General features: G+C 39.0%; 1 protein-coding gene across 2 annotated transcripts in view; it reads right to left on the minus strand.

Annotated features, from left to right (window-relative positions):
- LOC113407431 (syntaxin-binding protein 3-like) overlaps positions 1-17,250 on the minus strand; it is a 48,171-nt gene that overhangs the window by 18,044 nt on the left and 12,877 nt on the right. Inside the window, exons 2-7 of one of the 2 annotated variants that reach the window (XM_026655941.1) lie at positions 17,068-17,117; positions 15,510-15,591; positions 8,815-8,891; positions 8,180-8,258; positions 4,015-4,115; positions 1,591-1,745 (exon numbers count right to left, since the gene is read on the minus strand). In XM_026655941.1, the coding sequence (XP_026511726.1) occupies positions 1,591-1,745; positions 4,015-4,115; positions 8,180-8,258; positions 8,815-8,891; positions 15,510-15,591; positions 17,068-17,117 (544 nt within the window). Of the gene's footprint in view, positions 1-1,590; positions 1,746-4,014; positions 4,116-8,179; positions 8,259-8,814; positions 8,892-15,509; positions 15,592-16,876; positions 16,922-17,067; positions 17,118-17,250 lie in introns of those variants that run through there. The other variant, XM_029912426.1, reaches the window with a different exon arrangement.

The following is a 17,250-nucleotide window of genomic DNA, read 5'->3' on the forward strand; positions in this document are numbered from 1 at the left end:
CTTGTTGAAAATTTGTGTAAAAAGTTATGTGCCCACACCACACACAAAAAAAAACCAACCAGGAAACTTTTTCTACTTTTAATTTACTATTTAAACACAAGCTTGTTTAGTACTTTGTTCTTAGTATATTATAGGAAATGATAGCTTTAGAGACTGTATGGTGAAGTGGTAGAGAAATTTAATAATCTGCATTTCTATTATGCCTTTGATCAGAAAATATCAAAGATGCTTGAGAAGTTTTAATGCATTTAGGCCCTGATTCAGAAGAGCATCCTTACGCAGAACACTTAAACACAAGTATAACTTTAAGGATGTGTTCAAACATATAAAAAGTCAGACCTCCTGGCTCCAGAAAGAGTAAGTAGCTACTAAAGAGAAGGTAGGTGAGGTAATATCTTTTATTGGACCAACTTCTGCTTTCAAGCTTACACAGAGCTCCTCTTCTTCAGGTCTAAGCAGCTAATAGGCAGGCAGGCAGTTTTTGCTTAACTATTTTACCTGAGAATGAAATACTATTTAAATAAATGGCACCATTCCAACTGGTCTGGGCTTGTACTGTAATTATCTCTGAATAGAACAACCAATATTAAAACAAAACCAAAATGGATTTAAAGTTACCAGTAAGACTGACATCCATAAAAAGCTCAAAAATTCAATGCTAGAGCTCAGAATATCTACTCACTACCCCACACCGGGCACAATGAAAAGAAAGAAAACTAAAGGGACAACTTATCTTTTTTAATTAAGTTTCTGTATAGTACTCTTTAAAAGTGTGTTATCTTTAAACTTTCAAATTTTAATTTTTAGAAGGTTTTTTTCTGCTCCTGCTTATTTTTTTAATCATCTTTTCAGCTAAGGAGACTGGGCAGCTTGAAACAGAGAGAGGCAAGCCTGAGCACATTTATTTCCCACCTCAACAGCAGTTGTTTAAATCCTTCCCTATGACCCGCAAAGGGCTCCGGGAGAATAGAGGTTGGGAACTTTCTTGGTCCCCAAGGATCAATTGCTCCCTGTTCTCTGGAGAGGTTCAGAAAGGGAAGGGGACTCTCGACTCCGCTCCGATTGCTCCTTAGGCGCCCCCCCGATCTCAAACCGTAGCTTTTTCCCTTCTCCTCTGGCTCCTGTTGCTTCCCAAATCCATGCAGGGATCCCAGAAAAAGGAGACAGTCTCCTAGGCTCAAATTTAGTAACACGTTCTGTTGCTAGGTTACTGGTAAAACACTCATGCAGAACCTGGGGAACAGGATACATGCAAATCCCCCTCCCCCACCCCCCCAAAAAAGTAGTACATGAAAATGATGTCACACTAGCAAATGAGACAGTACGTGCAAGTGACCAGCAACAAAAGCACTGAGACTGACTATATACAAAGAGTTGTCAAATGCTCAAGATAAGCAAAAACAATCTGCACCACACTTACTCTATACGTGGACCAACATCAACTTATTTAATTATAGTTAAGGATAAAATATTATGTTTTCATTAAAAGCATATCAGAAGATGGAACATTGCTGTTTCTAAACAGCACTGCAAGTAGGAAGTCATAACACTGAAAACCCTACATATATTTAACACTATTTTCTGCCCTACCTTTTATATCTTACTCCTGGGTTTTCCTCTAAAGTTGCACATAATGTAACAATTTGTTCAGCCATTGCTTCCATGATGGCATCTTTACCATTTGCCTTTTCCACAGTTGGACTGTAACAGCAGAAGAATGCATCTGGGACATCGAGAGTAAATACCTAAGTAAAGCATAGACATGAAAGAGCTTAGCATTGTACATTTCTTTAAAAATAAGAACATCTGGTGTAAGAACAGTCACAGGGGTGAGGACTTTATTTTGTAACAAAAAAGACATGCACAAGAAAATACATATCTAAGCTAACATTACCTAATGATACCATTTTATTTTTATCTCAATCATCTCTCTTTTTCTCTGTCCTCTTGTTCTCACTCTCCTTTCCTCTATTACTCTTCTCCATTTTCTCTTCTCCCTTACAGTCACTACTGTATGTTTCAACCTGTTCACTACCTGTACAGATGGAGGAACCTGAGGCAGTCAGAACTAAATACCATCCAATGTCTGGCATGGAGCAATACAATGCAATGCCAAAGTGATTATAAAGGGACACAGTGAAGCCTCCTTAGGCCCACAATTTGACATACATTTAAGAAGTTATAGTCGGGAGGATGGGGGGAGGGGTACGAGAGAAATATATACATATACTTGTAGAACTTCAGCAAAAGATTTGACTTGTTTCTGACCCTATTAAAAACTACTCTTCTGGCGGCTCCCCTGTTAAGCAAGTTGCTGCCAGAGATTCACATAATCCTTATATCAACAGGCTCTCTTGACATCTTAAAATTACCTCCGTAGCTATGTAGCCAAATTCCAAACAGGAATTCCCTCTGCAGACAAAGGAGCAAAATGCTTATTTCCTTCTTGCAGAACATGGCCATTCAAACCTGTCCCAGGATGAAGTCTGACTCTACCCAGTTCTATCACCATGCAAACTGGGCTTAGGAGACTAATCAGGAGAAGATGCATCTGAAGAAGTGGGTTTTTTACTCACAAAAATTTATGCCCAAAATAAATTTGCTAGTCTTTAAGGTGCCACCGGACTCCTCGCTGTTTTTGTGGACACAGACTAACATAGCTACAAGGATACTTGTCATCAGGAGATTCTTATCTACCAGCCAAGCAAGCAAAAATGCCCTTTATTGCATGTTTATGATTCACAAAGACCTCAAGGGTTCCCTGATTCCAAGGCATTTAAAAAAAAAAAAAAAAAAAAAAGAGCTAAAAAGGAAAAGGGGTATGGATTCTGCTTAATTGGTTTTATAATGGAAAAAGTATCAATTTCTCAGTTTCAGACAGAGGTTCTCTGGAGGACCAGGATAGTGAATCCCACAATAAACAAACGTTTTCACAGCTCTCAGTTGACTTTGGATGCAGATGTTTCATCAAAACTAAAAAACTTTTTTTGGTAAAAGCAGTTTAATAAAAACAACCCTCTGACAAACACTTGTGATAAAAGCCCTTTGTGTAAGTCAACATTAGGAGGAAGATTCTCATTCCATTACTACAACCCCATAAACTCACCCAATAAAAAGTAGTGAGGAGAGGGAAAGGAGTCCTTCAGTTAGGAAGCTCCCTTACCAGAAAACAACAGGAGGCAAGAGCCTCTCCTACACTCATATACCAGTTGGGGTATAAGCGTTTGTGACCCTAGCAGTGTGGCACATAAGAGAGAAAGGGAAGATACACAGAAAACAGGGAAAAGTAATGTGAGAAGAAGAACAGACATTTCTACAACTTCCTACAGTGGAGCAAGGGTTCTTGGCCTTGTGGGCTTCCCTATCTTGGCCAGAATTGATGTAATATTTCATCTTGTTTTTCTTTTATATGAAGTGCATGAGTGACAAATCTGCTATTGCAGACAGTTTTCAGCCTCTTTCATTGGTGGTTTTCACTCTAACTGGTGATTATCCTCACCAGTGTCTTCATATTACTATTCTTAAATATATCAGGTCGTCTTTGCTTTTAGAATCCTAAATTCTCTGAATTGTTGAGAGATGGGAATTCAGCAAGAGCAAACTAGTAGTTGATTCTGGGGTCTTAACTAATCCTATCTAGTTACATGTCAGGATAACAATATTGCAAAATAGTGAGTAGTGCAGTTTGACATTGCTTAAAACAAACCAGAACTCATTTGCTGCACTGAATGACAAAAGCTTTGCATGTCAACTGAACCCAGTCATGCAATGAAGACAATTGAAAATAAATCTTTGATAGCAATAGCAATTTGTTTTCATCTTGCAAATACATTGGAAATATATGTATGTAAAATGGTGGTAAGCTTTGTGTACTGTTTGTCACAAAGTCTGAAAAATATATTTAAAATAAAAACCAGCTACATTTCAGGACTTTATAGTGGATAAATCAACACTTAGAAATATAAAATGCAGTATAATTTCTGGAGTTATGCTAATATAAAGACTAAAGTTTACCTGAGATTCATATGGAAAGAAGGAAATATTTATTTCTTTGCACCTTCTTATAGCCCTTGAGCAGGAGGACTTCATTTTATTAAAGAGAATGTCAGGGCAAACTGGAAAAAGAGATTAAAGGTTATGAAGCCATTTTATATTTATTTATTTCAGTTAATTCATTCACATTTAAATTTGCAGCATAAAAACCTCATTTATTTATAAATCTTGTTCTTTAAAAGTCAGATTTGTTTCAGAGAATTACCATATTAGTCTGTGGTTCCAGCACGTGATCAGACGGGAATTCTCCCAGCTAGAAAATTCTGAACTTTTAGAAACCAGAAACATGCCCATGGCTTACAGAATTCCATCATCAGGTCCTTTCAAAAGAGAGGCTGAAACAAGAGTCAATCACTATTAAGGGATAAAAATATTATAGAACCCTCCCAAAGGGAAAGAGAAGCGGTGTTAATCCACCGGGTTTGGGATCTCTCTTCAGAGAAGAGTTACGGGTACTTTTCTTTCCAGTGGATTCCAGCTTTTGGACACCGAAGCCCGAGAAAGATTTAAAACAAATTTAAGAGATACTGGAACAAACAAGGAGAAGAAAAAATAGTGAAAAACAACAAGAGGGTTTTGTGTAGGTTTTCTCACCCCTTTCATACGAGTAACAAGGTACCTCCTAAATATTACAAAAAGGAGATTAAGATAGCCATCTCCTACATCCTCAAAATGGGCAATACACATCCCCAAACAAAATATAAAAGCAGATACAAGAGTTTGGTTGCACCTATTTTAGAAATATATTCTGTAACACTGAGAGGTTAAACTTGGATTCTTGTCTAGAAACTGAATTTAAGCAATGATTAGTAAATATATGCAGATAAGACCATATGGATGCTTAGCAAATTCCTTGAACAGACAGCCAAAATGGGTTTTCCTTAAATGAAATAAATGGACAAACCTTAGAGGTTTACAGATCTGCAACTTAAACAGGGAGATATACAATTAGACAGCCATTCAGACATGGTTCTCTTGGAACATCAGAACCTATTGTAGGAGTGTTGTATGACACAAAAACACAAGTGGATTTTAAGGGCTCTAGAGCCTATTTTAACTAAAAGCCTACAGACAAGAGACCACCAGGCCTCTTGAAGGTTGTTCCGTTTCCTGGTGGCTGTGACTCGTAAAGATCTTCCATTTAAAAAAAAAAAAAAAAAAAAATAGCTCAACTACAAAGCAGCTCTATATGGATGAAATGTGGATTGTGAGGGAAGCCAATTTTGTAGCACCAAAGGATAACCAAATAACCAATGTCGCCAACAAATAAATGTCTTCCCATATGAATGCCAGGTCTAGGTTCACTAGACACCCAGAGCCTTTTTTTTTTTTTTTTTTAAAGAAGAGGTTCTTGCTACATTTGAAAAGGGAGATTAGAACCCATTGACTTTTGATGCTCATCATTAAATGCCTGAACCCAGTCTTAGTTGTATCAGCTCTTCCTTCTCCCTGGTTCCCTTGATAGAGTAAGAGGAGGACTGTACAACAGACCTAATGAAACCAAGGATAGCATTGGTTGTTAGATCTGTCAGATTCACTTCTTTTCTCCCCACAGAGATTCCTTTCATCATTCAACAGGCCCTCAAGCTTCTGATAAACCTCCATAGGAAGGCTGATAAATATTTACACCTGTAAGTATAGGTTCCAGAGGCAGGTGCTCTCATTGATTGTCACTAAACACATCACCAAACCAGATGTCTATGTCCAAGCCCTACCAGAGGTGGTGTTCAGATGTGAGTTTCTCCTGGAGGAGAGACTAAACAAAGAGGCAGACGTTTTCTTCCATAAACTTGACAAAACTAATGCAAGTGAAGAAGCTGTGCTGTAAGGCCTCTGATTGGACCTGTACTGAAGTGAGCGTCAAAACAAAATCCTAAGCCCAGCACAGGAGCTAAATTCTGTTCTTCACTTTTACTAAAGCCTTTGAGGTTTTCTGGGTGAGCCAACTACCAGTCTTATTCAAGATCAGAAGGGGTTTGAGGCACTCGTAAGGCCTGATGGCTCAGGGGGATATCTGAGAACAGTGCACAGGCACATCCATCATGTTGCACTGAGCATCTTCTGACGCAGCTGCTACATCTACCTCCCTCTTTCTTGCAAGTGAAGTGGCAACTAAGTGAACAGCATAGTACCACAGTGCATTGATGAATCATATGCTAGCCACTGAACAGATCCAAATCTTGGTAAATCCCCAGAAAGTGAACTGAAGGGATGGAACCTTAAGACTACTAAGAACATGGTGTGTCAATGAAGAACCTCTGTAACAAGAGGAGCTATTAAGTACTCCAAAAGTACTTAAAGGCCCTGCTATTTGTTGGCATAGCTAGATATTATACCAAGAAGCTAGGGCCAAAGCCTCAAGTATGTCAAGAATGCAGATGACTAGCATGAAGCAGCACTGAAAGGAGCAGGAAATGAAGCCCCAACAATTGTTGCTGCTGGTTTGGCAACTGTTCTGAGATAGAGCAGTTTGCCCATGAAGCAAGCTGAAGATACGCTTTGGGCAACAGACTGACAAGGAATGAAAAAAAAAAAAAAAAAAAAATCAGTAAAGGACACTGGAAGGCAGTGGGGAAATATATACTGAAGCTAAAAAGAGTGCTGCTATAAGTTCGAACCTTCACTAAAAAATGCTGGCTGGTCCCAAGGAACTCTGTCAACTACAGTCAGAAAGGAGCAGACCTTGGAATTCTGGGGCCACCATGAAGCACACATACAAAAGGGTATGGAATGCCCTCTGGGGAACATTTCATCCAATAATATGCTGGAAAACACAAGGCTACAGTGGAAATCTAAGGTAATAGGTATCTCAGAGGAAAGTTTCTGTACTGTTCTCATTTTTTCATTTTAACATTTTAAGGTTTTTACGTTCTACCACAACAGCATAATAAAAAAAAAAAAAAAAAAAAACCACACACACAAAAAAAAAAAAAAAAAAAAAAAAAAATAATAAGTCAAACAGCAGAATGTAGTTTGGTTTGGGGGGAAAGGGGTAGTCTAGTAGTGGATTTGCATTAGAGGTTTTTTTTTTTTTTTAAAGATATAGACAGGCGTTTTATAATCTGGCCTGAGTAAGGGGAAGCGTGTAACTGCACAGCTCCAAGAGTAAACCAGGGACCAAACTGATGCAGCCAAAATTCAGTGTCTGCTTCCCATGGGGGAAGGAAGTTAGACTAGAATATAAGGACATAAGAATGGCCATACTGGGTCTGCCACATGCTTCAGAGGGAACGAACAGAACAGGGCAATTAGCGAGTGATCCATCCCTGTCATCTAGTCCCAGCTTCTGGCAGTCAAGAGTATGGGTGTCCTTTTCCTAGCACAGCTTATTTCCCTCTCCACACTCTTTCAGCTGTGCCGACTGATAATGGAGAGGGTGCAGCCTTAGTTCCCACACGCGCACAGATTGAGGGATTACCTACGGAATGACAGCTGTTCTTTCCTTTGCGTGCAATTTATGATGCAAGTAGACTATGCAGAGGAATTAAGAGGGCACCTACACTTTCTTACTCCCCTACAAGCATGTGGAGGCCAGCTCAAAACGGAGTTCATAGTGAATAAGTGAAATATAATCAAACTTCAAACCACTGTCCTTGCAGCACAGCAAACTGTCATCCCAAGAAAGTCATTTTTTGATGTTATTTATGCACAGGATTATGTGTTTGTGTACCTCATAATTTTGCTCAAAAGCTTCTTCCTTTACATTCTATAGCATACAAATACAGTTAGCATGTTATAAAAATAAAACCAAAATATGTAACATTGAAAACTAAAGCATAAAATGCAAAGGTCATATTTATTCTGGGAAATAAGAAGCCACAGTGCCACACTGAACAGAAACTCTAATTCCACATCCTGTGGCTTTCCATTTCTGGCTACAATGCCTTACAGCATAATTAACAGGCAAAGACAGAATTATGGGTTGGAGGTGTTTTAAAAACACCTCAACTTAAATTCTCAACTCTGGTAAACAAGCTGAGTCTCAAAACTCCCCTCACAGCTTAGTGCAGTAGTTAATTTTTCAAATATGCACCAACTAGAAAATTAGAATAGGTTAGTAGCAAGATAAGACTGACAACCACTTTTAAACATTCATCATTATCAAACTCAATAAAAAATTACTTACAGTCAGTGAAGTAGACATATGCTGCTTTGTACTTGCTGGATGCTTTACTTACAAAGTCATTTATAAGCCCATCTACAGACTTAAGATAAAAATGCTAAATTGTAATTTACTATAAAGAAAATAACTGTCATTCGTGTCTATTTTGCCTGCCCTTAGAACAAACTTTTCTTGGTCTATATTTTTGAAAAGTTAGTGTTTATTGATCAGTATGAAATCAGAAATACTGTAATCACAGTCACATGGGAATGTAAACACTGAACTATAATATTTATATATATCCAGCCCAAGGATGACAAAACAATGAAAGAAGATCAGTAATATTCTCATCTATAGAAGTTGTACAAAAGATTGCTTTAAGGAAGCAAAGAAAGCAGAGGGGAGAAGGAAAATCTTATGTTATATTGTTATAGATTGAAAATGATTTAATAATTGGAAATTCAGTCTCTTCTGAACATTTCTGTAGTACCAGTACAGCCAACTCTTTTCTACGGCCATTATTTTGAATGACAGCTTTGTAATAGCTCAGTATGTAATGTTACGATGGCTTAGTGCTTTATGCTTTCTGTACTACAAAAAGAAAGAAAAAAATCAAAAAGAAAAACTAAGTAAAAGTTTTTCCCCTTAAAAATACTAACCTTCTTGGTTGGAGTGATGAAATAAATTGCCTTCATGTGCGGGACAGGCTCACGGTTTTTATAAACATTCTCCACAGCTAAAATATATAAAATTACTCATTTCAAAATGTAATACTCAATATATCTTTCTTACTTAATTAAGTTTGGAAAACTACATTGAACACTAAGGTTTATAAACAAAAAAACTAAAGCATTCTGGATTGCATCTTTTAATAATGCTCTATTTGACCAGTGATTGTATTTTACATTAGTATTTCCATAAGCTAAAATGGGTGTAAAACTCATTCTATGGAGAGAGCTGAATTACACTTTTAATTGATTAAGTAAGGTCTGTGGGTGGGGCCTTAAAAAAAATAAAAATAAAAATCAGGGGCCAGATGCTACCTTATCTATAAAGAATCCCCATTTTTCACATTGGAGGTTAACACAAAGACAGAGTAGAACAGAGTTACGTACTAACTAAACCTCTAGGTCCCAATCTTGCAAGTTGTTCTACACAGATAGACCTCTGCCCTTATGTAGAGCCCCAGTAAAATCAATGGATCTCCATACGTGGGGCTAACATGCAAACAGCAGCTTACAGGATCACAACCTTAGTAAAATTATGCTTCTATTCAGCATCAGAGGGAAAAAACCAACACAGAGTACCTTTAAGACTCTAGCCTTTTCTGTCCTTTTAGCATTTCTTGTGCAATTAACCTACTGGACATGTAACTGCATGAACAAGTTGGTCATTTTTTAAAAACCAACTATTTCATGTAACACGTCCTTCTAATGGCTTCTCTGTTTAGCTTACTCATTACACTACAGATATTACATACAGAGGATTTCCTGAGATAGGGCTGCTATGCATTGGTGGGAAAATGTGGGAAAACTTGTCTTGCTTCCGATCATGCCACAGCTTTTGTAAATTAACAGAGAACTTCAGTTTCCCGGACTGTCAGTCTGGCACTTTAAGCAGCACTTCACTTACTTGGTGGTTAAGAAAAGTTATACCCATTTGTTCTGAAAAATTTTCAGATGGAAACAGCAAAGCAATTTACTAAGAGTAAAATACACTTGAAAAGTGAATTACAGTTGAGATTTGAGCTTATTGTTCTTTCTGAAGTGGCATGTGATATACTGGACATATGGAAAGACAGTATCCGAGTAAATAATCAGTCTTAAAGCAGAACAAATTTAATATCAATGTTTAAATTTACATACTAAGGGTCCAATTATACAATCTCTTCCTTACTTTAAGTAGCCCCATTGATACTCGTGTGAGCAAGAATTGTGAAGTTACCATCCTAAATACTGTCTCACCATAAAATACGGATTTTTTAAAAAAAGAATCTATTAGAGAAGATTGAAAACTGCTTTCATAAAGTTGAATATATTCACTATCAATTTCAAAATGTTACTTTTCACCAGGATGATTTAGGTATCAGGCATCACAGAAACTTTAAAACACACTTCAAATAAGTTTTATAGTGAGAAATAAAATTCAAAAAGTAAGAAGTAAGACAGCTGAGATAAGGAAAATATAAGTGTTCCCTTTAATAAATGGTTTTTACAGGCTATAAAGTTTGATTGCAGTGTTTCATCTTCTCAAGAATATAGGTAAATCTAGTCTCAAATATATCATATAGTAATTACACTATCAAATGAAATCTCATCTGATATTCTGCTTCTGACAGAGGCCAATACCAAATGCTTCAGAGGAAGGTGCAAGAAACTCCATAATGGACAGATATTGAACTGCCCATCAGGGTACTTTCCCCTTAAACACTTGCAGAAAGCAACTGCCTGAAGAATGAGGAGTTATAGCCTTCATTTTTTATTCTAGCTAATTCTAGCCAAGAATATTTTCATTATCCATTTTTAATCCTTTTTATTCTGGAAAGCTCTTGGACTCTGACATATTGTGAAAATGAGTTCTTGTGATAAATGAAGGGGGGTGGGGGTAGCTCCCTTTTATGGATGCCCAGCCAGACAGTAGCTATAAAATCCCTCTTAGTAGCTGTTCTCTAATTGCTCTACCTGTAAAGGGTTAAAAAGTCTCACTGCTGCATAGATAAAAAGAAGTGAGTGGACACCTGGCCAAAAGAGCCAATGGGAAGGCTAGAACATTTTAAAATTGAACAAAGACTCCCTTTTGTCTGTTGTTCTCGGGGAGAGGCAGACATGGAGCAGTTATGCTGTGAAAAGCTTGGGCCAGGTATGAAAAAAATCATCAGTATCATACCCAGAAACTACTCACCTAAAGCCCCAGATATGTAAGTAGATCAGGAAAGGTCTAGGAAGACGCACTTAGGTTTATCCCTTTTATTTCTTTATGGCTTGTGGATTCCTCTGTGCTAACCCCAGGTGCTTTTGTTTTGCTTGTAACCTTTAAGCTAGACCTCAAGAGAGCTATTCTTGATGCTTAATTCTTGTAGTTTTTTTATTTAATCTAGCAGAAGACTAAGTTCCCAGATGAATTTTCTTTTATTAATAAAATTTACCTTTTTTTACAAACAGAATTGGATTTGTGCGTCTTAAGAGGTTTGTGCACGTTGTTTAATTAGCTGGTGGCAACAGCTGATTTACTTTTTTCCCCCCTCTCCTTTCTCAGCTCTTTCCCGGGGAGGGAGGGGGGTGAAAGGGCTTGAGGGTACCCCACAGGAAGGAATTCCCAAGTGTGCCTTCCTGGGTTCCCAAAGGGGTTTTTCATTTGGGTGGTGGCAGCATCTACCAATCCAAGGTCAGAGAAAAGCTGTAACCTTGGGAGTTTAATACAAGCCTGGAATGGCAAGTAGTAATTTTTAGAGTCCTTGTGGGCCCCCACCTTCTGCCCTAAAAGTGCTAGAGTGGGAAAATCAGTCTTGACAGTTCCATAGGTTAATTCTGCATTGAATAGAAGGATTTCCTTTTAGCACTTTTAAACGTTACCTTTTAGTTTCATTGGATGTCCCCTTGTTCTCTATATCATTCATTATTTTATTCACAGCTATCATGTCCCCTCTTCTCTCCACTCTAAACTTAAACAGTTCTTAGTCTTTCCATCCTTCCGTGGAGACTGCACCCTGATGTAGAGGGAAGGCTTGTGTGTTCCAGTGAACCTGACAGCTATGCTTGCAGGAGTTTTAACTCTTGATAGGGCCACGCAAACTGGACAGGTCAAAGGTAGGGATCAGACTAAAAGCAGCCTACTGGTCCTCCAGGTCAGGGGTTGAGCAATGGAACAACAACCCATCTTTGTACAAAAGTTATAGAAACACAACAAAGTATTCTGAGTACAGTAGAACCTCAGAGTTACAAAAATCTCAGGAATGAAAGTTGTTCAATAACTCTGAAATGTTCATAACTCTGAACAAAACATTATGGCTGTTCTTTCAAAACTTTACAACTGAACATTGATTTAATACAGCTTTGAAACTTTACTATCTAGAAGGAAAATGCTGCTTTTAGCCACCTTAATTTAAATGAAACAAGCACAGAGAGTTTCCTTTTTTTTTTTTTTTTTTTTTTAGTAATTTACATTTAACACAGTAATATCCTTGCTGGGGTGTTTTGGGGGGTTTCTGCTGCTGCCTGATTGCATACTTCTGGTTCCAAATGAGGTGTGTAGTTGACCGGTCAGTTCGTAACTCTGGTGTTCGTAACTCTGAGATTCTACTCTAGTGGCACGATGGACAGGGATGGAAGAGCCTTTTCCATGCCTTAAACAATGCCTGATGGCGTGGAAAGGATTCAGATTCAGTCTTTTCCATAGGAAAGTTTTTCCATGCCTTCAGCAATTTTGGTTTCCCTTCTCTGGACCTCTCCTATTTCTGTTTTCTCGAGACTTGAATCCTGTATCCAGATGAGGGCATTCCATTGATTTATATGTGGTGAGAATGCTGAGAATGCTATATCCTGTTCTTCATACATTCTAATACTTTGTTTTTCTTTGTCCAAAACTCTACACTACACACGTATTTTCACTGAGCTAACTACAATTGAAAAGACATTCTCAAGAAGTTCGTCTTGCGTCTGACCACATACTTGATTTGCTGCTTCCCTGAAAGTACAGGGGAGCAACTAATCACTTATATAGCATGAAAAACACTGAAGAACACTTTGCCCAAAAGTGAAGTCTCCAAGTAAAGAAAAGTTAACTATCATCCAACTGTAAAGTTCTTTCAAGCAAGTCTTTCTACACTGGACCTTCAAATTTGATCAAGCATACCAGATTTTAAGGAGAGCAGACAGGGAAAAGGCACATCTCTCAACTGACAGCATAAAGTTTCAAGAGTAAATAGCCAGTCAGCTATGGCAGACCAGTTTCCGGATTTTACAAATATTATACTTGCCTACATGCCACTTTGCAGCACCAATGCTGCAAGGTTTTTTCAAGAGAGCAGCATTAAACGCAGATTTCAGGCTTGCAATTAACAAACCATTGAATATTAAACAAGTAAATAAAGAAACAGTCTTATGACCTTTTTCTCATTTATAATAGTAATATTACATACAGTGCATATATTTATTAGTAAGGCTGCTAGTCCGTTCGGAAGTCACGGATTCTGTGATTTTCTGTGACCATTGTGACTTCTGCAGCCACTGGTGCTGGCTCAGGGGCTGCCCGGCCAGCAGCAGTAGTTTGGGTGTGTGGGAGGGGCCTAGAGGTGGGGGCTCCCCGGCTCCCACAGCCCTGCAGCTCCTAAGCAGTGAAGGGACTGGGGGGAGGAGGGGGAAAGCACTGTGCCACATGCTGCTTGCATCCACAGGCCCCAACCCCCGCAGCTCCCATTGGCTGCAGTTCCTGGCCAATGGGAGCTGCGGGAGCGGCGTGCCAAGCACCCTGACCCCTCTGCTGCAGGGACACAGAGCTGGGTAGGGAGCCCCTGCCAGGCCCGCCAACACTCCCCCCTGCACGGAGCTCCAGGCCTCGCAGCAGCAGGGGTCCCGGGCCATGCTGCTCACCCCCCATCCCCAGCCATGCTGCCCACCTCCCTCAGCACCTCTGTCCCCCCACACCTCAGAACACCCACGGCCCCCCACCCATGTTTTAGTCAGATATTTTTAGTAAAAGTCATGGACAGGTCTCTCACACACACACACACACACACACACACACACACACCCACCCACCCACCCCAACAAGGAGTCCTTGTGGCACCTTAGAGACTAACAAATTTATTTGGGCATAAGCTTTCGTGGGCTAGAACCCACTTCATCAGATGCATGGAGTGGAAAATACAGGAGCAGGTATAAATACATGAAAAGATGTGAGTTGCCTTACCAAGCGTGAGGTCAGTCTAACAAGACAATTCAATTGACAGCAGGATACCAAGGGAAGAAAAATGACTTTTGAAGTGGTAATGAGAGTGGCCCATTTCAGATAGTTGACAACAAGATGTGTGTAACGGTAGGGGGAAATTAGGTTTAGGTTTTGTATAAAAAAAATAAATAAATAAAAAATAATAATGGAGATATCCTATCTCCTATAACTGGAAGGGACCTTGAAAGGTCATTGAGTCCAGCCCCCTGCCTTCACTAGCAGGACCAAGTACTGATTTTGCCCCAGATCCCTAAGTGGCCCCCTCAAGGATTGAACTCACAACCCTGGGTTTAGCAGGCCAATGCTCAAACCACTGAGCTATCCCTCCCCCACTCCCAGTCTTTATTCAGGCCTAATCTGATGGTGTCCAGTTTGCAAATTAATTTCAGTTCTGCAGTTTCACGTTGGAGTCTGTTTTTGAAGTTTTTTTGTTGAAGAATTGCCACTTTTAGGTCTGTTATTAAGTGATCAGAGAGACTGAAGTGTTCTCCTACTGGTTTTTGAATGTTATGATTCCTGATGTCAGATTTGTGTCCATTTATTCTTTTGCATAGAGACTGTCCCATTTGGCCAATGTACATGGCAGAGGAGCATTGCTGGCACATGATGGCATATATCACATTGGTAGATGTGCAGGTGAACGAGCCCCTGATGGTGTGGCTAGGTCCTATGATGGTGTCCCTTGAATAGATATGTGGACAGAGTTGGCACCGGGGTTTGTTACAGGGTTTGGTTCCTGGGTTGGTGTTTTGTTGTGTGGTTGCTGGTGAGTATTTACTTCAGGTTGGGGGGCTGTCTGTAAGCGAGGACCGACCTGTCCCCCAAGGTCGGTCAGGATAGATTGTAGATCCTTGATGATGCACTGGAGAGGTTTTAGTTGGGGGCTGTAGGTGACGGCTAGTGGCGTTCTGTTACTTTCTTTATTGGGCTGGTCTTGGAATAGGTGACTTCTGGGTACCCTTCTGGCTCTGTCAATCTGTTTCTTCACTTCAGCAGGTGGGTATTGTAGTTTTAAGAATGCTTGATAGAAATCCTGTAGGTGTTTGTCTCTGTCTGAGGGATCGGAGCAAATGTGGATGTATCTTAGAGCTTGGCTGTAGAGTGTAGACAATGGATCGTGTGATGTGGTCTGGATGAAAGCTGGAGGCATGTAGGTAAGTATAGAGTATAGTGGTCAGTAGGTTTCCGGTATAGGGTGGTGTTTATGTTACCATCGCTTATTAGCACAGTGAATTTGTTTACTGTCCGTGACCTGTCCGTCACTTTTACTAAAAATACCGTAACTAAAACATAGCCTTATTTATTAGCCCAACATTTTTATCTGCCCCAGATTAAAAAAAAAAAAAAAAAAAAAAAAAAAAAAAAAAAAAAAAAAAAAAAGCACCTTTAACAACTATTTTACACTTACCAGTGATGCCTTCTGCCAGTAAATCAGTCATTTTGCCACATGACGACAGTAGTTTAGTGGTAAAGTCGTCTAAAATAATTAACTAAATATAAAAACAAATGAAGCAGCATTTAGGCAAATAATTCAGAATCAGCTACAGTTACTGTAAGACAAGGTATATTTCATCTTCTTAATTCTCTTTGATAAGCAGCTGTGGAAGCTTGAAACTGAAATTATTTTCTTACCAATTTATTTTCCCCAGTCGCTCACTTTATTACTGCAAGGTTGCTATTTTTATTTTAAGGGGTTACAAGTAACATGGATTTTGCAAAGGAAAATTTTATTTTTATATGTTATATATAACATTTTTAAAACCTTATTTACTTTACATACAACAATAGGTTAGTTATATATTATAGACTTATAAAAAGAGACTTTCTAAAAACGTTAAAATGTATTATTGGCACGTGAAACCTTAAATTAGAGTGATTAAATGAAGACTCAACACACCACTTCTGAAAGGTTGCCGACCCCTGCTCTAACCATTTTTCATCCTAGGTCTTCCATGACAATTGAGATCAGCCTGGCTGGCCTTACTCAACATTCCAAACTTTCATCTTGCTTGGGCTGAGAACTTTCTGGCTCAGAGAGCCATTTGCAGAATTTGCTATGTCAGAAGATCTCCTTGAATCCTGCAGTGGCTGTCTTCATTATATTTGGTTTAGTGTAAAACCTTCCTCTTCAAATCAGTTTATCCTGAATTATTTTAAGCTTCCTCTCCCGATCTCCCTGGGTAAATTTATTCTACAGATCTTTTTGTTCATGGCAAGAACAGCTGCATCCCACAATGGGAGTATTTTTATTGTCTGTGTAACAACCCTGATGTTTTTCTGATTTAAAAAAAAACCCAAATTCTAAATAAAGCACCATATTGTCTAAGTCTGCTCAAAACAGACTTAAGTCTGTTGTGTATATGTCTACACTGCAATTAAAAAACAGTGTCTGGCTTGTGCCAGCTGACTTAGACTCATAGGGCTTGGGCTAAGGAGTTGTTTAATTGTGGTGTAGATGTTCGGGCTCAGGCAGGAGCCCAGGCTCTAGGACCGTGCAAGGTGGGAAGGTCTCAGAGCTCGGGCTGCAGTCCAAGTCCGAACTTCTGCATCGCAATTAAACATCCCCTTACCCTGAACCCAAGTCAGCTGGCACAGGCCAGCTGAAGGTTTTTTAACTGCAGCATAAGTATACCATATAAGGCCAACACAGCATTCCCACCGGTGGAAATCAATCAATGGAAAATTACAGAGAAATGAGTGAGGCTGTTGTGTCTTTCAGGAAAATAGGGTAAAACAAGACCTGAATTTCTAAAGTTTAAAAACCAACAGAATCACCTTTCAGGTCTTCTTTCTACATCACTAGGAAACCAGAAGACAAATCCATTTGTCCATCTACTACAGGTCATTTAATGAAAGTGCTGTGAAGAAATCTCAGGCAAGCAAAGAAACAGAGTTAGCGTACTTAATGAAACAGACTATTGCTTTTAGTAATTCTAAAGTGTTACAAAAAGCAAAATGAACTATACCTTCCATTCTTCTTCCTTCCTACAATCATCAAATACTGATAATTTTAGCTCTGTTAAAAAAAAAGAAAAAAAACACAACGTGTCAGTTTAAAGACACACAAGAACAAACACCATAACTACTTATTCAGTAACAGTTACGTTTATGGAGATGTCAAAAAGCACAAGATGTAATATTTTGCTAGG

Source organism: Terrapene carolina, unplaced genomic scaffold (genome assembly GCF_002925995.2).
Source record: "Terrapene carolina triunguis isolate 2854851 unplaced genomic scaffold, T_m_triunguis-2.0 Scaffold211, whole genome shotgun sequence".
Taxonomy (NCBI): Eukaryota; Metazoa; Chordata; order Testudines; family Emydidae; genus Terrapene; species Terrapene triunguis.